Source organism: Scyliorhinus torazame, chromosome 1, assembly GCF_047496885.1.
Source record: "Scyliorhinus torazame isolate Kashiwa2021f chromosome 1, sScyTor2.1, whole genome shotgun sequence".
Classification (NCBI taxonomy): domain Eukaryota; kingdom Metazoa; phylum Chordata; class Chondrichthyes; order Carcharhiniformes; family Scyliorhinidae; genus Scyliorhinus; species Scyliorhinus torazame.
The window spans coordinates 366,385,195-366,401,680 of record NC_092707.1 but is presented as its reverse complement, the minus strand read 5'-3'; the positions used below and the strand labels follow the sequence as shown (position 1 = coordinate 366,401,680).

The 16,486-nt window shown below is 47.4% G+C and overlaps 1 protein-coding gene across 1 annotated transcript in view; it reads right to left on the bottom strand.

Moving 5' to 3' along the window:
* Positions 1-16,222, bottom strand: part of ppp1r21 (protein phosphatase 1, regulatory subunit 21) — a 156,176-nt gene extending 139,954 nt beyond the window's left edge. Inside the window, 3 exon segments of the mRNA XM_072511215.1 lie at positions 4,154-4,300; positions 12,935-13,003; positions 15,778-16,222. Coding sequence (XP_072367316.1) covers positions 4,154-4,300; positions 12,935-13,003; positions 15,778-15,831 — 270 coding nt within the window. The 5' untranslated portion in view covers positions 15,832-16,222.
* Positions 16,223-16,486: the final 264 nt, after the last annotated feature.

The window sequence follows — 16,486 nt, the reverse complement described above, 5'->3', positions numbered from 1 at the left end:
TCTGGGGGTGGCGATCTTGGTGGGAAAGAGGGTGTCGTTCGAGGCGTCGAGCATGGTGACAGACAATGGCGTCAGGTATGTAATGGTAAGTGGTAAGCTGCAAGGGGAGAGGGAGGTGCTGGTCAACGTGTACACCCCGAACTGGGACGATGCGTGTATTATGCGGCGCATGTTGGGTCGGATCCCGGACTTGGAAGTGGGGGGCCTGATAATGGGGGGAGACTTTAACACGGTGTTGGATCCGGCACTGGACCGCTCCAGGTCGAGGACAGGTAGGAAGCCGGCGGCGGCTAAAGTGCCGAGGGGGTTTATGGACCAGATGGGAGGGGTGGACCCTTGGAGATTTGCCAGGCCGGGGGCTAGGGAATTTTCATTCTTCTCGCATGTTCATAAGGCCTATTCCCGGATCAACTTTTTTGTTATGAGCAGGGCACTGACAGCGAGAGTAGAGGATACCGAGTTCTCGGCGATAGCCATTTCGGATCACGCCCCACATTGGGTAGACCTAGAGCTGGGGAGGAGAAGGACCAGCGTCCGTTGTGGCGCTTGGAGGTGGGGCTGTTGGCGGACGAGGAGGTGAGTGAGCTGGTCCGAGGAAGCATAGAGAGATACCTGGAGGCCAACGATAACGGGGAGGTCTGAGTGGGGATGGTCTGGGAGGCGCTGAAGGCGGTGGTTAGGGGAGAGCTGATATCCATTAGGGCCCACAAGGAGGAGAGTGAGAGGGAGAGGCTGGTGGGGAGATGGTGAGGGTAGACAGGAGGTATACAGAGGTGCCGGAGGAGGGACTGTTGTGGGAGAGGCGTAGCCTCCAGGCCGAATTCGACCTGTTGACCACCAGGAAGGCGGAGGCGCAGTGGAGGGAGGCCCAGGGGGCGATTTATGAATATGGGGAAAAGGTAAGTCGGATGCTTGCGCATCAGCTTCGGAAGCGGGACGCAGCTAGGGAGATCGGGGGAGTTAAGGATAGGGGAGGGAGTGTGGTGCGGAGTGGGGTTGTCGTCAATGGGGTCTTCAGGGACTTTGATGATGAACTGTATCGGTCCGTGCCCCCACTGGAGGAGGGAGGGATGGGCCGCTTTCTGGACCAATTGAGGTTCCCGAAGGTGGAGGAGGGACTGGTGGTGGGATTAGGGGCCCCGATTGGGCTGGAGGAGCTGATCAAAGGGATAGGGAGCATGCAGGCGGGGAAGGCACCGAGGCCGGACGGTTCCCCGGTCGAATTCTACAAAGAGTGTGTGGACCCGTTAGGCCCGTTGCTGGTTAGGACCTTCAATGAGGCAAGGGATGGGGGTGCTTTGCCCCGACAATGTCCCGGGCACTGATCTCCTTGATCCTGAAGCGGGACAAGGATCCCCTGCAGTGTGGGTCTTACAGGCCGATTTCGTTGTTAAACGTAGATGCCAAGGTGCTGGCGAAGGTCTTAGCCACGAGAATAGAGGATTGTGTGCCGCAGGTGATCCACGAAGATCAGACGGGGTTCGTGAAGGGGAGGCAGTTAAACGCGAATGTGCGGAGGCTGCTGAACGTTATTATGATGCCAGCGAGGGAGGGGGAGATAGTGGTGGCGATGGACGCTGAGAAGGCCTTCGATAGGGTAGAGTGGGGGTACTTGTGGGAGGTGCTGAAGAGGTCCGGGTTTGGGGAAGGGTTCGTCAGGTGGGTTAGGCTGTTGTACGAGGTCCCGATGGAGAGTGTGGCCACGAACAAGAGGAGGTCTGAGTACTTTCGGTTACATCGAGGGACGAGGCAGAGGTGTCCCCTATCCCCCCTGCTCTTCGCACTGGCGATTGAACCCCTGACTATGGCACGGAGGAAGTCGAGGAACTGGAGGGGGCTGGTGCGGGGTGGGGAAGAGCATAGGGCGTCGCTCTATGCGGACGACTTGCTGCTACATGTAGTGGACCCAGTGGAGGGAATGCCGGAGGTAATGAGGATCCTCAGGGAGTTCGGGGATTTCTCAGGGTACAAGCTCAACATGGGGAAGAGCGAGTTGTTAGTGGTTCACCCAGGGGACCAGGAGAGGGGAATTGGTGAGCTCCCACTAAAAAGAGCAGAGAGGAGCTTCAGGTATTTGGGGGTCCAGGTGGCCAGGAGCGGGGGGGGGGGGGGGGCCCTGCATAGACTTAATTTCATGAGGCTAGTGGAGCAAATGGAGGAGGAGTTTAAGAGGTAGGGCGCGTTGCCGCTGTCCCTGGCGGGTAGGGTGCAGTCAGTTAAGACGACGGCGCTCCCAAGGTTTTTGTTCCTGTTCCAGTGCCAACCCATTCTTATTCCGAAGGCCTTCTTTAGGCGGGTCAACAGGAGCACAACGGGGTTTGTGTGGGTGCGAGGGACTCCGAGGGGTAGAAAGGTGTTCCTGGAGCAGGATGGGGGGGGGGGGGGGGGGGGGGGGGGGGGGGGGGGGGGGGGGGGGGGGTGCCTGGGGGGTGCCTGGCACTGCCCAACCTCTGTGGGTACTACTGGGCCGCCAATGTGGCGATGGTGCGCAAGTGGGTGATGGAGGGGGAGGGGGCTGCATGGAAGAGGCTGGAGATGGCGTCTTGTGAGGGTACGAGTCTGGAGGCACTGGCAACGGCGCCGCTGCCGCACCCACCAATGAGGTATACCACGAGCCCGGCGGTGGTGGCTATCCTCAAAATCTGGGGGCAGTGGAGGCTGCACAGGGGGGAAGTGGGGGCCTGTGGACCCCAATATGGGGGAAGCACCGGTTTGTCCCAGGGAGAATAGATGGAGGGTTTTCGCGGTGACACAGGGCAGGGATAAGAATGTTGGGGGATGGGAAGTTCGCGAGCCTGGGTGGGCTGGAGGAGAAGTATGGGCTCCCCCCCGGGGAGCACCTAGAGGTATCTACAGGTAAGGGCGTTTGCCAGGCGCAAGTGGTGGAATTCCCACTGCTGCTGCCACGCACGGTACAGGATAGGGTGCTCTCGGGGGGTGGGTTGGAGAGGGGAAGATCTTGGCAACTTACCAGATGATGCAGGAGGAGGAGGCCTCGGTGGTGGAGTTGAAAGGAAAGTGGGAGGAGGAGATCGAGGAGGGGACATGGGCAGATGCCCTTGGGAGGGTGAACTCTTCCTCTTCGTGCGCGAGGCTCAGCCTCATACAGTTTAAGGTGCTGCATAGGGCACACATGACCAGAACAAGGATGAGCCGATTCTTTGGGGGCGAGGACAGGTGTTAGTACTGCTGCCTCACTCCGCCGAGGACCCCGGTTCGATCCCAGCCCAGGGTCACTGATTGTGTGGAGTTTGCACATTTTCCCCGGTGCTCCGGTTTCTTCTCTTAAATTCCGAAAGACGTGCTGTTAGGTAATTTGGACATTCTGAATTCTCCCTCTGTGTAACTGAACAGGCACCGGAATGTGGCGACTAGGGGACTTCCACAGTAACTTTATTGCAGTGTTAATGCAAGCCCACTTGTGACAATAAAGATTGTTATATTATTATTAAAGGAGTGTGATTGTGCAGCTGGAGGATAATACAGAGATGGGAGTGGGAGGCCATGACTGGATTTGATGGCATTGATGAAAGTTTTTAAATTGAGGTGTTGCTTAGCAGAGAACCAATGTAGGTCAGCAAGTGTAGGCGTGATGAATGAACAGAACTTAGCACAGGGAAGGACACAGACAGCAACATTTTGGATGACCGAATGGAGGGTACAATGTGGGAGGATGACCACGAGTGCATTGAAATATTCAGACCCAAAGAAACGAAAATCTGCTCGCCCAGAGAGGATCAACGTTAGGGTTCGCCCAGACTTGGCAGCCGTTTATAGACTTCTTTGGAGCAAATTAAGCTGTCAGCAGATTCGATAGGGTTGGGAGGAAAAAGAGAGCTAGCATAGGCGGGATCAGCGAGAGGAGGAGGGGTGACTGAGGAACTGTGTGTAAGCCATGTTGGCTGGGTATGGTTGTTGGTGTGGGGGTGGGGGGGGGGGTTATTCACAGTGTTATGTTTGCATTCAAAATTGTTAAAAATTACAAATGCCTTAATAAAATGGGATGATAAATACAGCTAATACATGTGAATATCTACTTGCAAAGGAAAGAGTATGGATATGAAACACAGTAACACTATGCCATTAATTACTCAGTTTAATCAAAATTCAAGTACTTTGGGTCTCAGGAACCTCGATTCATTCCAGATTCTACCTTGTTCTTCTTGCCCTTGGCCTCAGTAGTTACTAATTCCTCTTGAAGTAGCTCCACACGCTTTGACAGTTGCTGATTTCGGAACGTTAAGCTGTCCATTTCCTGTTGCAACTTCCTAACACTTTGGTCCTTCATCTTCAGCTCCTCCTATTGCAGAGAAAAAAAGTGTGTGGAAAATCAGTTTATACACGTGAACATAAGTCAGTACAGGACAGGTAAAGACCACGGCACTGCTTATGACTGCTCCCAAAGCATATGTAGGACGATGGATGAATGGAACTTTGTAAGTCAGGATATAGGTAGTAGATTTAAGTTTAAACCCTGCATTTATGGAGGGTGAATGATGGGAGGCTAGCCAAGAGTGCATTGAAATAGTCAAATCCATCGTAACAAAAGGCACGAATGAAGGTTTTGGCAGATGAGCTGAATCAAGAACAGAATGTCACAGAAGTGAAAATAGGTGGTCTTAATGATGGTGCAAATATGGTTGCAAGCTCAGCTTGGTAGTCAAATATGATGCCAAGCTTGGTTCAGCCACAGCCAGTTGCCAGGATACAGACAGTGACTAGGGATCAGAATATGTTACGAAAGCTGAAGACGTCTTCAGTCTTTCCAATATTTAGTTGGAAGAAATTGCTACTCATCCAGCACTGGATGTCAGACAATCAGTTGAATAATTAAACCACAGTGGAAAGGTTGAGCGAGCTGGTGGTGATGAGGTAGAGCTATTTACATGTGTGAACTTATGCTGTGTTTTCAGATGACGTCACCAAGGAGCAGCAGGTAGATGAGAAATATGAGAGGACAGGGATAAATCCTTGGGGGGGGGGGAAACAGAGATAACAGGAGCAGAAAGAAAAGTGACTGCAGATGATTCTCTGGCTCTGACTGAACAGATAAGAAAGGTCAAGGCAAGTGTGTTCCTTCCTAGCTGGCCAACGGTAGTAAGGCATTAGTGGAAAATGGTGTGTTCAAAGGCTGCAGACTGGTCAAGAAGGACACGGAGGGATATTCATCATGTTCATTCACAGAGGATGTCATTTGTGACTTTGATAGGAGCTGTTTTGGAACTGTGGCAGGGTGGAAACCTAAATGGAGGAATTCCAGAAAAGGAGTGATTGGAAAGGTCAATACAGGTTCTCAAGGACTGGAGAGAAAATGAAAGTCAGAGATAGGATGCAGTTTGCAAGGACTGAGGAGGCCAAGGGTTTGTTTTCTTTAAAGGGGTGATGACAACAGATTTGAAAGAGCGGGGACAGCACCTGAGGGAAGGGAACAGTTGACAATATCAGCTAACATGGAAGCCAGGAAGGAAAGATGAATAGTTAGCAAAATAGCATGAAGAGTCAACAGAACAGGAGATAGATGTTTTTGACAAGTTGAACTTGCAGAGGACATGAGATAGATAGAGAGATGAAAGAAAGATGCAAATTCAGAGTTTGGGTAGGGAGCACTTTAGAGGAAGTCTGGCCAGGAGGGCAGGGAAAAGAAAGGAAGTGGCAGAAGCAGCTAACAATGGTCTTAGTCGTCGTGATAAAGATGTTTGAGCTTGTTCCACTTGCTATTGGTGGCAGCAGGATAAAAGGTGATTAAGATGGCATGCAGCAGATAAAAAAAGCTGGTGTTATTTTTGATTTCAGAATGATCATAATAGAGTGTAATTTTGAAAGATGAAAGCAGGAATGGACAGTGCTTTATATAAATGAACAATACAGCACAGGAACAGGCCCTTCGGTCCTCCAGGCCTGCGCCGATCACATGTCCTATCTAGACCAACTGCCTTCTATACCCCGTCTGTTCATGTGCCTATCCAGATATGTCTTCAAGGTCGCTAACGTATCTGCCTCAAACACTTCACTTCTGCAGTGCGTTCCAGGCCACCACCACCCTGTGTAAAATGCTTCCCCCGCACATCTCCACTGAAACTATCCCCCCTCACCTTGAACTTGTACCCCCTTGTATTGTCATTTCCGCTCTGGGCAATGCCTCCAACTGTTTACCCTATCAATACCCCTAATAATTTTATAAACTTTTATCACATTGCCCCTCAGCCTCCGTCTCTCTTGAGAGAACAATCCCAGTTTATTCAATCTCTCCTCATAGCCAATACCCTCCATACCAGGCAACATCCTGGTAAATCTTTTCTGTACTCTCTCCAAAGCCTCCACATCCTTTGGGTAGTGTGGTGACCAGAATTGGACACAGTATTCCAAATGTGGCCCAACCAACGTTTTATTTAACTGTAACATAATTTGTGAGCTTTTATACTCTATACCTCGTCCGATGAAGTCAAGCATGCCATATGCTTTCTTTACCACCATTTCCACCTGTGCTGCCACTTTTAAGGATCCGTGGACCTGCATGCACAGATCTCGGTGTCTCTATGCTCCTGATGGTTCTTCCATTTATTTTATAGCTCCCACCTGAATTGGAGCTACCAAAATGCATCACCTCGCATTTGTCCGGGTTAAATTCCATCTGCCATTTCTGTTGTATTCTCTGACAATCTTCATCACTATCCACAACTCCTGCAATCTTAGTATCATCCGTAAACTTGCTAATCAGATCCGCTATGTTTTCTTACAAGTCATTTATATATATTACAAACAGCAGAGATCCCAGTACTGATCCCTGTGGAATTCCACTAGTTACAGATCTCCATTCGAAAAAACTCCCTTCCACTGCTACCCTGTCTTCTATGGCCAAGCCAGTTCTGAATCCATCCAGCCAGTTCTGAATCCATCCAGCTAGTTCACCTCTGACCCCAAATGCTTTACTAAAGTCCATGTAGACAACATCCACAGCTCTTCCCTCAACCATTTTTGTCACCTCCTCAAAAAACTCAATTACATTAGTGAGACGACATGACCTCCCTCGTACAAAACCATGCTGTTTGTCGCTAATAAGATCATTCGCTTCCAAATGTGCATAGATCCTATTTCGGAGAATCTTTTCCAACAATTTCACTATCACTGGTGTCAAGCTCACTGACCTATAATTACCCAGGTTATCCTTGCAAACCTTCTTAAATAACGGTGCAACATTGGCTATCCCCCAATGCGCTGGGATCTCACCTGTGGCCAACGAGGATACAAAGATTTCTGTTAGAGGCCCAGCGATTTCATTTTGTCTCCCTCTAATCTGGGATAGATGCCATCTGGCCCTGGTGATTTGTTTACCTTAATACTTTTTAAACACACCCAACACCGCAAGACTCAACCTAACGCAACTAAAGGTGGTACATAGAGCTCACTTAACAAGAACCGAATGAGTAGGTTCTTCTCGGAGGTGGAGGACAGATGCGGACCTGCCAAGGAGGCCCAACCAACCACGCCCACATGTTCTGATCTTGCCCAGACTTGCTGGGTACTGGACAGCCTTCTTCGAGGCAATGTCCAAAATGGTGAGGAGGTCCAAAGTGGTGAGGATGAGGGTTGGGCCGTGCCCATAAGTGGCAGTCTTCGGGGTATCAGACCAACCAGATCTCTTCCTGGGGAGGGCGGCTGATGCCCTTGCCTCCCCGATCGCCCGCCGTAGAATCCTGCTTGGCTGGCAGTCAGCAGCACCACCCAAAGCTGCAGATTGGCTGTCCAACCTGTCGGAATTTCTCCATATGGATAAAATTAAATTCGCCATCCGGGGTCGGAAGATGGCTTCCTCAGAACATTGAAGTAATTCACCCAACTCTTCCAGGACCTGTTTGTGGCCAACCAAGAACAAATAAATAATAAAGTAGCCAAGACACGAGAAAAGAGAGGGAAGGGAGGGAGGACCTGGGGAGAGAGGAAACAGTGCAAGAGGGAGCAGCCAAACACAGCTGAAAAGAAAGGAGAGTTGCAGAGGAAGAGGGGCAGGGAAGGAAGAAGGACAAGGGGAGGAGAATAATAGAGGGGAACCAGAGGGGAGAAAAGAGGAGGGAACACAAACTGGAAGGAGAGCACAGGAAACGACAACAACAGCAACAAACACAGCAGGGCATAAGAGTGTAAGAAAGTACAGGTGGAGGGAACAGCAGACGGCCGATGCAGAAGCAAATGCACAAAAACGAAAAAGAAAACCGAACGGGAGAAGCAAGTAACATCAAGGGCACCACCCAGTTTTGTTTTGCCTGTTCTGTATGTATCTTTTTTTTTTTATAAAGAGGGTGTGAGCCCCCCCCTCCCCCCCCCCCATCCCAATGGCATGTATAATGAAATGTTCTCTTCATTGCTGAACTGTTTTTATTTTCCCATCCTTTGATTGGTCTTTTAGTTATGAAGTGTTTTTGTTATTTCTTTTACCATGTATAAAACCCAATAAAAAAACATTTAAAAAAAAAAAAAAACACACCTATCACTTCCTCCCTCGTAATAACGACCTGTTCTAAAGTGTTTATACATCTCTGAGACACCACCAATCAACGTGTCCCTCTCCTTTGTGAATACCATGCAAAATATTCATTAAGGATCTCACCTACTTACTTTGGTTCTACACATAATTTCCCCTTTGTCCTGGAGTGGACCAACTCTTTCTCTAGCTACCTTCTTGTTCCAAATATACATACAAAATGCCTTGGGATTCTCCTTAATCCTGTCTGCCAAGGACATTTTGTAACTCCTTTTTGCCTCCCTAATTCCCTACTTGAGCTCTTTTCTACTTTCCTTGTATTCTTCAAGTGCTTCATCTGTTTTTAGTTCCCTGTACCTCACGTATGCATCTTTTTTTCTTTTTGACTGGACTCACAATTTCACTGGTAACCCATGGTTACCGAATCCTGCCTTTCCTGGCCTTCCTTTTTACCGGCAAATGCCTGTCCTGCACACCCATCAAATGCTCAAGACTCCCACATGCCAAATGCAGATTTACCTCCTACAGCCTCTCCCAAAGAACAGCCTCCAAATCTTGCCTAATCTGGTTGTAGTTAGCCTTCCCCAATTAAGCACCTTAACCCTAGGACAACACTCGTCCTTTTCCATGACTATCCGAAAGCTTACCGAATTGTGGTCACTGTTCGCCGCATGTTGCCCCAGTGCAACTTTGATGACCTAGCCGGGCTCGTTCCCTAGTACGAAGTCCAGTATAGCCCCCTCTCTAGTCGGACTATCCACATTTTGTTCCAAAAAACCTCTTGGACACACTTACCAAATTCCTCACCATCCAGATCCCTATTCCGAAGGGATTTCCAGTCAATATGAGGAAAATTAAAGTCTCCCACTACAACTACCCTATTAGAACAAAGAAAAGTACAGCACAGGAACAGGCCCTTCGGCCCTCCAAGCCCGTGCCGACCATGCTGCCCGACTAAACTACAATCTTCTACACTTCCTGGGTCCATATCCCTCTATTCCCATCCTATTCATGTATTCGTCAAGATGCCCCTTAAATGTCACTATCGTCCCTGCTTCCACCACCTCCTCCGGTAGCGAGTTCCAGGCACCCACTACCCTCTGCGTAAAAAACTTACCTCGTACATCTACTCTAAACCTTGCCCCTCTCACCTTAAACCTATGCCCCCTAGTAATTGACCCCTCTACCCTGGGGAAAAGCCTCTGACTATCCACTCTGTCTATGCCCCTCATAATTTTGTAGACCTCTATCAGGTCGCCCCTCAACCTCCATCGTTCCCGTGAGAACAAACAGAGTTTATTCAACCGCTCCTCCTGGCTAATGCCCTCCATTCTAGGCAACATTCTGGTAAATCTCTTCTGCACCCTCTCTAAAGCCTCCACATCCTTCTGGTAGTGTGGCGACCAGAATTGAACACTATACTCCAAGTGTGGCCTAACTAAGGTTCTATACAGCTGCAACATGACTTGCCAATTCTTATACTCAATGCCCCGGCCAATGAAGGCAAACATTCTACATGAATCCAGAATCTGCTTAGATACCTGTTCTTCAACTTTCCGTGGGGTGTTGGGAGGCCTGTAGTATACCCCCATCATAGTGACTGCCCCCTTCCTGTTTCTGAGTTCTATCCACAGTGCCTTGTTACTTGATTATTCCATGGTGCCCTCCCTCTGTACAGCTGCGATATGTTCTCTAACCAGTATTGCAACTCCCCCATCTCGTTTACCTTCCTCCCTGTCTCGCCTAAAACACCACATCCTGGAATATTCAGCTGATCCAGCCAGTTCTCTCCCAATGTCTCTGATGCCTTTGAGGTTCCCCCCTCTCCACCAACTGAAAACAAGTAAAATTATTATTTAGCTTCCTGTAGGAAAAGTCAGTAGTACAAAGATGCTTATATATGAAAGTTCTTCCTGATTGTAATGGTTAACATAGTACAGGAGGGGCAGCATGGTGGCGCAGTGGGTTAGCCCTGCTGTCTCACGCCGCCGAGATCCCAGGTTCGATCCCGGCTCTGAGTCACTGTCTGTGTGGAGTTTGCAAATTCTCCCGTGTTTGCATGGGTTTCGCCCCCACAACCCAAAAAGATGTGCAGGCTAGGTGGATTGGCCACACTAAACTGCCCCTTAATTGGAAAAAATTAATTGGGTACTCAATTTCTTTTAAAAATAGTACAGGAGAAAATGCCCTCAAGGTTGCTTTAGCGCAAATTGATTAAAATGCAATAACTTGTATTTATATAACACATGTGCCTTTCTCAAGGTGCCTCACAGCAATGTCATAAAGCAAAATTAGACACTAAACCATGTAAGGTGGCATTAGGACAGATGACTAAAAGCTTGGTCAAAGAGGTAGGCTTGAAGGGGCGAAGATGGAGAGTTAGAATATTGAACAGTTTAGGGAGAGAATTTCAGAGCTTGGAGGTCAAACAGCTGAAGGAACAGACACTAATGGTGGAACAATTAAAATTGTTGACGCTCAATAGGCCAGAAGGAGAGGAGCACAGAAATCTCAGATGGGTGTGGGGCTGCACAGGGTTGTAGAGATAGGGAGGTGGGAGGAATTTTAAAATCAAGATGTTGCTTGACCAGGAGCCAATGTGAGCACAGGGGCTTGGTGTGAGTAATGAGACGGACAGGAACGTTTTGGATAACCTCAAGTTTATAAAAGGGTAGAATGTGGGAGGCCAGATAGAAGTCATGTGCATTTACTCAACTTCTGGTCCATAAAGTACCAGGGTGAAAAAGGCGATGCTGTCCACATTACTTTCCCCAGAACAGTATTCATCACAAATATCTTTGTTCTAAAAATAATTTTAGTTCAGGATCTGACAAACAATAAGGAGGCTGCGGTCTAATTACAAAAATACATATTTACTATTTGGCAAGCATGACATTTTGCTACAAAATAGTGGGAATCTTGTGATCCATTCTTTTTGATACAACTTATTTCAGCAGTTAATTACTAGCTCCATGCCTACGAAACGAATCAAACCAGGTCTCCACCCATGATCCTCCACCAGCAAAGTTCTCATTCGCCGCTAGGCTGGCAGTAGCTGCCGGGGGTGAGGGAGGAGTGGCAAAACGGAAAAATAAAACAGTCATAAGAGACGGAGGTTGTTTTTTAACTAATTTACGAATGCAAGAAAGAATTGAAGAGCTACCAACAGTAACATTTTTCTACCAAGCAAGTCTGTTCAACTTTATGAATTTTCGGATTCAAGAAACACAGGAACAACATAACATAAGAACTAGGAACAGGAGTAGGCCATCTGGCCCCCAGAGCCTGCTCCGCCATTTAATGAGATCATGGCTGATCTTTGTGGATTCAGCTCCACTCTCCGGCCCGTACACCATATCCCCGAATCCCTTTATTCTTTAGAAAGGTATCTATCTTCTTAAAAACGTTTAAAGAAGGAGCCTCAACTGCTTCACTGGGCAAGGAATTCCAGAGATTCACAACCCTTTGGGTGAAGAAGTTCCTCCTACACTACGTCCTAAATCTACCTCCCCTTATTTTGAGGCTATGCCCCCTAGTTCTGCTTTCCCCGACCAGTGGAAACAACCTGCCCGCATCTATCCTATCTATTCCCTTCATAATTTTATATGTTTCAATAAGATCCCCCCGCATCCTTCTAAACTCCAATGAGTACAGTCCCAGTCTACTCAACCTCTCGTCATAATCTAATCCCCTCAACTCTGGGATCAACTTAGTGAATCTCCTCTGCACTCCCTCCAGTGCCAATATGTCCTTTCTCAGGTAAGGAGACCAAAACTGAACACAATACTCCAGATGTGGCCTCACCAACACCTTATACAATTGCAGCATAACCTCCCTAGTCTTGAACTCCATCCCTATAGCAATGAAAGATGCGGCCTCACCAACACCCTATACAAAAGGTATAACAACGGTTATGATGACACTAAAATCATTTTAAAAACTGTTTTTATTAGTGCCTTTCACAATAAGATCTCAAATAACAGTCAGGCAACCAGATAATTTGCATTAAGCTTTTGTATTGAATTCTTCCTGCTCCTTTCTGCCTCCCACATTGCCACCAACATTCATGAATGTATTTCTCAGGCAATTACTATATTTATAATTTGAATATAATTTACATCAGGTTAACCTGGACTTACTCAAGATCAGTTTCTGCTGTTAAGCGAGCCCAAAATTGCTGTATTTGCTATTTTCTCATTTACACAACTTCATCATTTTCTATAAAATCAGAGTCAGGAAGGTTCAACTAGAGGTTACAAAAAATGTAATAATACTATTGCATATGAGCAACTTTAACTACTGGAAATCTGCAACAAAACAATGCCTCTACTTAGATTTAAATGAAGGTGTATCATTTAGATCTAAAACAGCACCATTTTGTCCGGAAGACAGGACATTAAATATTGTAACATTACTGTATTTATATCTCAGCTATAAAGAGGCTCTTGACCATACCTTTAAAGATGTCCCTTGGCCTTGCTCATCCACAACAGCCTTCTTCAGCACTTGGTTCTGAGCTCGAAGCTGAAACATCAAGGTGAATATTTTATCACAGGAATTCTCAATGATAATTTTAGTTAACGTTAATTTAACAAGCTATAAATGTTATTTAATTGATTTTTTTTAGAAACAATGTGCTATAAAGCATTTTAGCATATCACGAGAATGTTGGAATAAAGTAACGGATTTAATTTCTCATTTAGCTGCCAATTCAAATTCTTGAAGATAAAAATCGATACATGCTATAAATGGTAGTGTTCACAAATAATTCCTTTGATCAGTAAAACGCAAAGAATATAAACGTTTCTGGCACAAAAACTACATCCATCTTTAATTAAACGTATTACTTGGCAAGGAATTTCATTTCTTCTCTCTTCTGTTTCAGCATTTTGTATCCATTCTCAAAATTGTTCAGAAGGTGGACAATCTTAAATATCTTTGAACTCTACATTTGAGCTGGCAATTAGGAACTGCACGATCACTATCCGAGAGTGGAACTGTGGTTTATGGGCAGCACAGAGGTTATCACTGTTGTTTCACAGCACCAGGGACCTGGGTTTGATTCCTGGTTTGGGTCACTGTGTGCGGAGTCTGCACGTTCTCCCCGTATCTGCATGGGTTTCCTCCGGGTGCTCCCGTTTCCTCCCACAAGTCCCGAAAGACGGGTTTGTTCGGTGAATTGGACATTCTAAATTCTCCCTCAGTGTACCCAAACAGTCGCCAGAGTGTGGGAACTTGGGGATTTTCACAGTAACTTCATTGCAATGTAAGCCTACTTGAGACACTAATAAAGATTATTATTGCCCCAATCCATCTTTTCTTCTTCTATAATGGGCAGGAAACAACCATTAAGCTCTTTCCAGTATTCTACCACTGTGGGAATAAAATCAAGAATTTGTCTTCAGAATAAACAACAAATCTAAAAGCCACCACAGCGCATAACATCTAATGCACCATGCCAAATGCATTTAACCAGCTACACAATGGACCAAGAGTATTTGAAGATTTAACAATAATGGTAAGGTTTATTCAGCATCATGTTTTAAGAAACCACTTAACTTCCTGCCAAATAACCCCGGTATCCCAGAATTTGCATAATTCACACAAGTGGCAGCACGGTAGCACAGTGCCAGGGTCCCAGGTTCGATTCCCGGATTTTCACAGTAACTTCACTGCAGTGTTAATGTAAGCCTACTTGCGACAATAAAGATTATTTAACCCTTGATTTCTAGATAAGCACGGTGAGTATTAAATAAACTAATTCTTCCCGATGCACTATCATGGAGCAATGTTTAATGTATTTATACTAATATATAATGCATAATGTAACATTTAATTCAGTAAGAGTGGTTCTTGTTGAAGATCTCAAATTGTTTCCATCACCAACTACCCTATCACTGAGATCTGTAACTTCAACTGTGTGTTATATAGCACCTGAAGTTGAAGTAGTCCACGTCCAAATGTTGCAAGACCTGGACAATATCCTGGCTTGGACTTACAAGTAACATTCGTGCCGCACAAGTGCCAGGCAATTATCAAACCCAATGAGAAAATCTCACCATCGCACATGACATTCAATGGCATTACCTTCACCAATTCTCCCACTGTAAAAATCTTGAAGGTTACAATTGACCAGAAACTGAACTGGACCAACCATATAAATACTGTTGCCACGAGCAGGACAGAAGCTAGGAATCCTGTAGGAAGTAACTCACTTCCTGATTCACAAAAGCCTGTGGACCATCTACAAGGTACGTCAGGAGCATGATGTTCTACTTGCTTGGATGAATGCGGCTCTAACAATACTCAAGAAGCTCAACACAATCGAGGACGAGCAGTCTGCTTCACTGGCATGATATCCACAAATATTCTCTCCCTCCACCACAGAGACACAGTGGAAGCAATCAGCAGTGTACAAGGTCTACAAACTGCATTGCAGGAACTCACCAAGGCTCCTTAGACAGCACAATCTCTACCATCTAATAAAGTCAGCAGAGTCCCAGGTGACCATAGGCATCTTTCTCCTTTGAGGGGGAAGCAGACTGGTGGTGCTTGAACCCGAAGATCACCATACCTCAGGTGAGGGCAAGGTTGAGAAGCAGCCCTTCATGAAAAATACTCTGCCGTCAGGTTAATGGCAGCAGACGCATGGGAACATCATAATCTGAAAGTTCCCCTCCAAGCCTCACAAATTTGTGATTTTATCGCCATTTCACAAAGCCGAAATCCTTGAACTCCCTCCCTAGGTGCACCTATACCACACGGTCTGCAGCAGCTCATCACCACATTCTCAAGGGAATTAGAGATAGGCAATCAATGTGGGAATGCCCACATCCCATGAACAAACAAAAAAAACATAGCTGAAGACACACCCATGTTTCAAAAGGTGCTTTGACAGTTCCATACTAAAATATCATACTACAGGCATTACACAAGCCTGATTTCAAATGAAACGTTACAGACACACGTTAATCTGTTAATTTCTCTTGAGATACTGGATATTTCCAGCATTTAAATTTTGTACAAGGCTCCGAAGATTATAAACATACTTTAGTAGTGACTTATTATGAACAGCATGGTTTGCGATTTCCAGTTTTCAAACCAAAGTACCGCATGTGCATGAGGGGCAATCAACAAACCAAAATCAGATTCCGCAAATCACACACGCATTCCATAGTTCAAAGATGGTTAGAGCCGGAGGATGGCTTGCTCCATGACTGACAGCATTCCCAAAGTAAAATGGAGAAATAACGAAGGAAAACAACACAGAAATCAGCACAGCAGCCAAACAACCACACCTTGGAGTACTCCTGTGCAAGTTTCTGATACTTGGAATGCAAATCCGCGGCCATGGTCGGCAAGCGGCTGAAGGGAGGGTCGACGGTTGGTTGCAAGGGTCGGGCAGGGCCTGGCTCATCCCTCGGCGGGTCTGATGAGGGGGTGGGGGTGGTCCGGCGAGGGGGGGGGGAAGAGCTCGACGCCGTCTCGCACACGGACAGCGACGACAAAATAATTCTGGAAGAGCGAGAGGCAGTGACAGACCGCTTGCTTCTCCGACCTCTCCACCCTCCCTGCCAGCAACTAGCTGACTAGCCTTCGGCCCGTCCTACCCTCGGGTTGCCCCCTTCGGGCCAATTATCCGGACACAAAAGTGGACAAACACGGCTTCTGATATTCCTCTCCCGGGACACTGCAGCTTGCTTTGCCTCGGCCTGCGCCCAGCAACAACAACAAAATACAAGCGCGAAAGGGATTTATTCCCTCCCCCCCCCCGCGCAGCAGCCGCGTTCGGGCGGCAAATGGAGATCGCACTAAACGAAGCCGGTTGCCGGGCCCCACTTCAACCCTCCAGAGGGACGCACGCGCCACTTCCGGTCCCCGCGAGCCCCGCTTCAGGCGGGCCGACGCGGCGCAAACCGCCTCGACGTCACCGCGCCCGGCCCCGTCGCCACGGCAACGGCGGGGTCACGCGGGACGCGGCGGCGGCCTCCCACGTGACGGGACGGA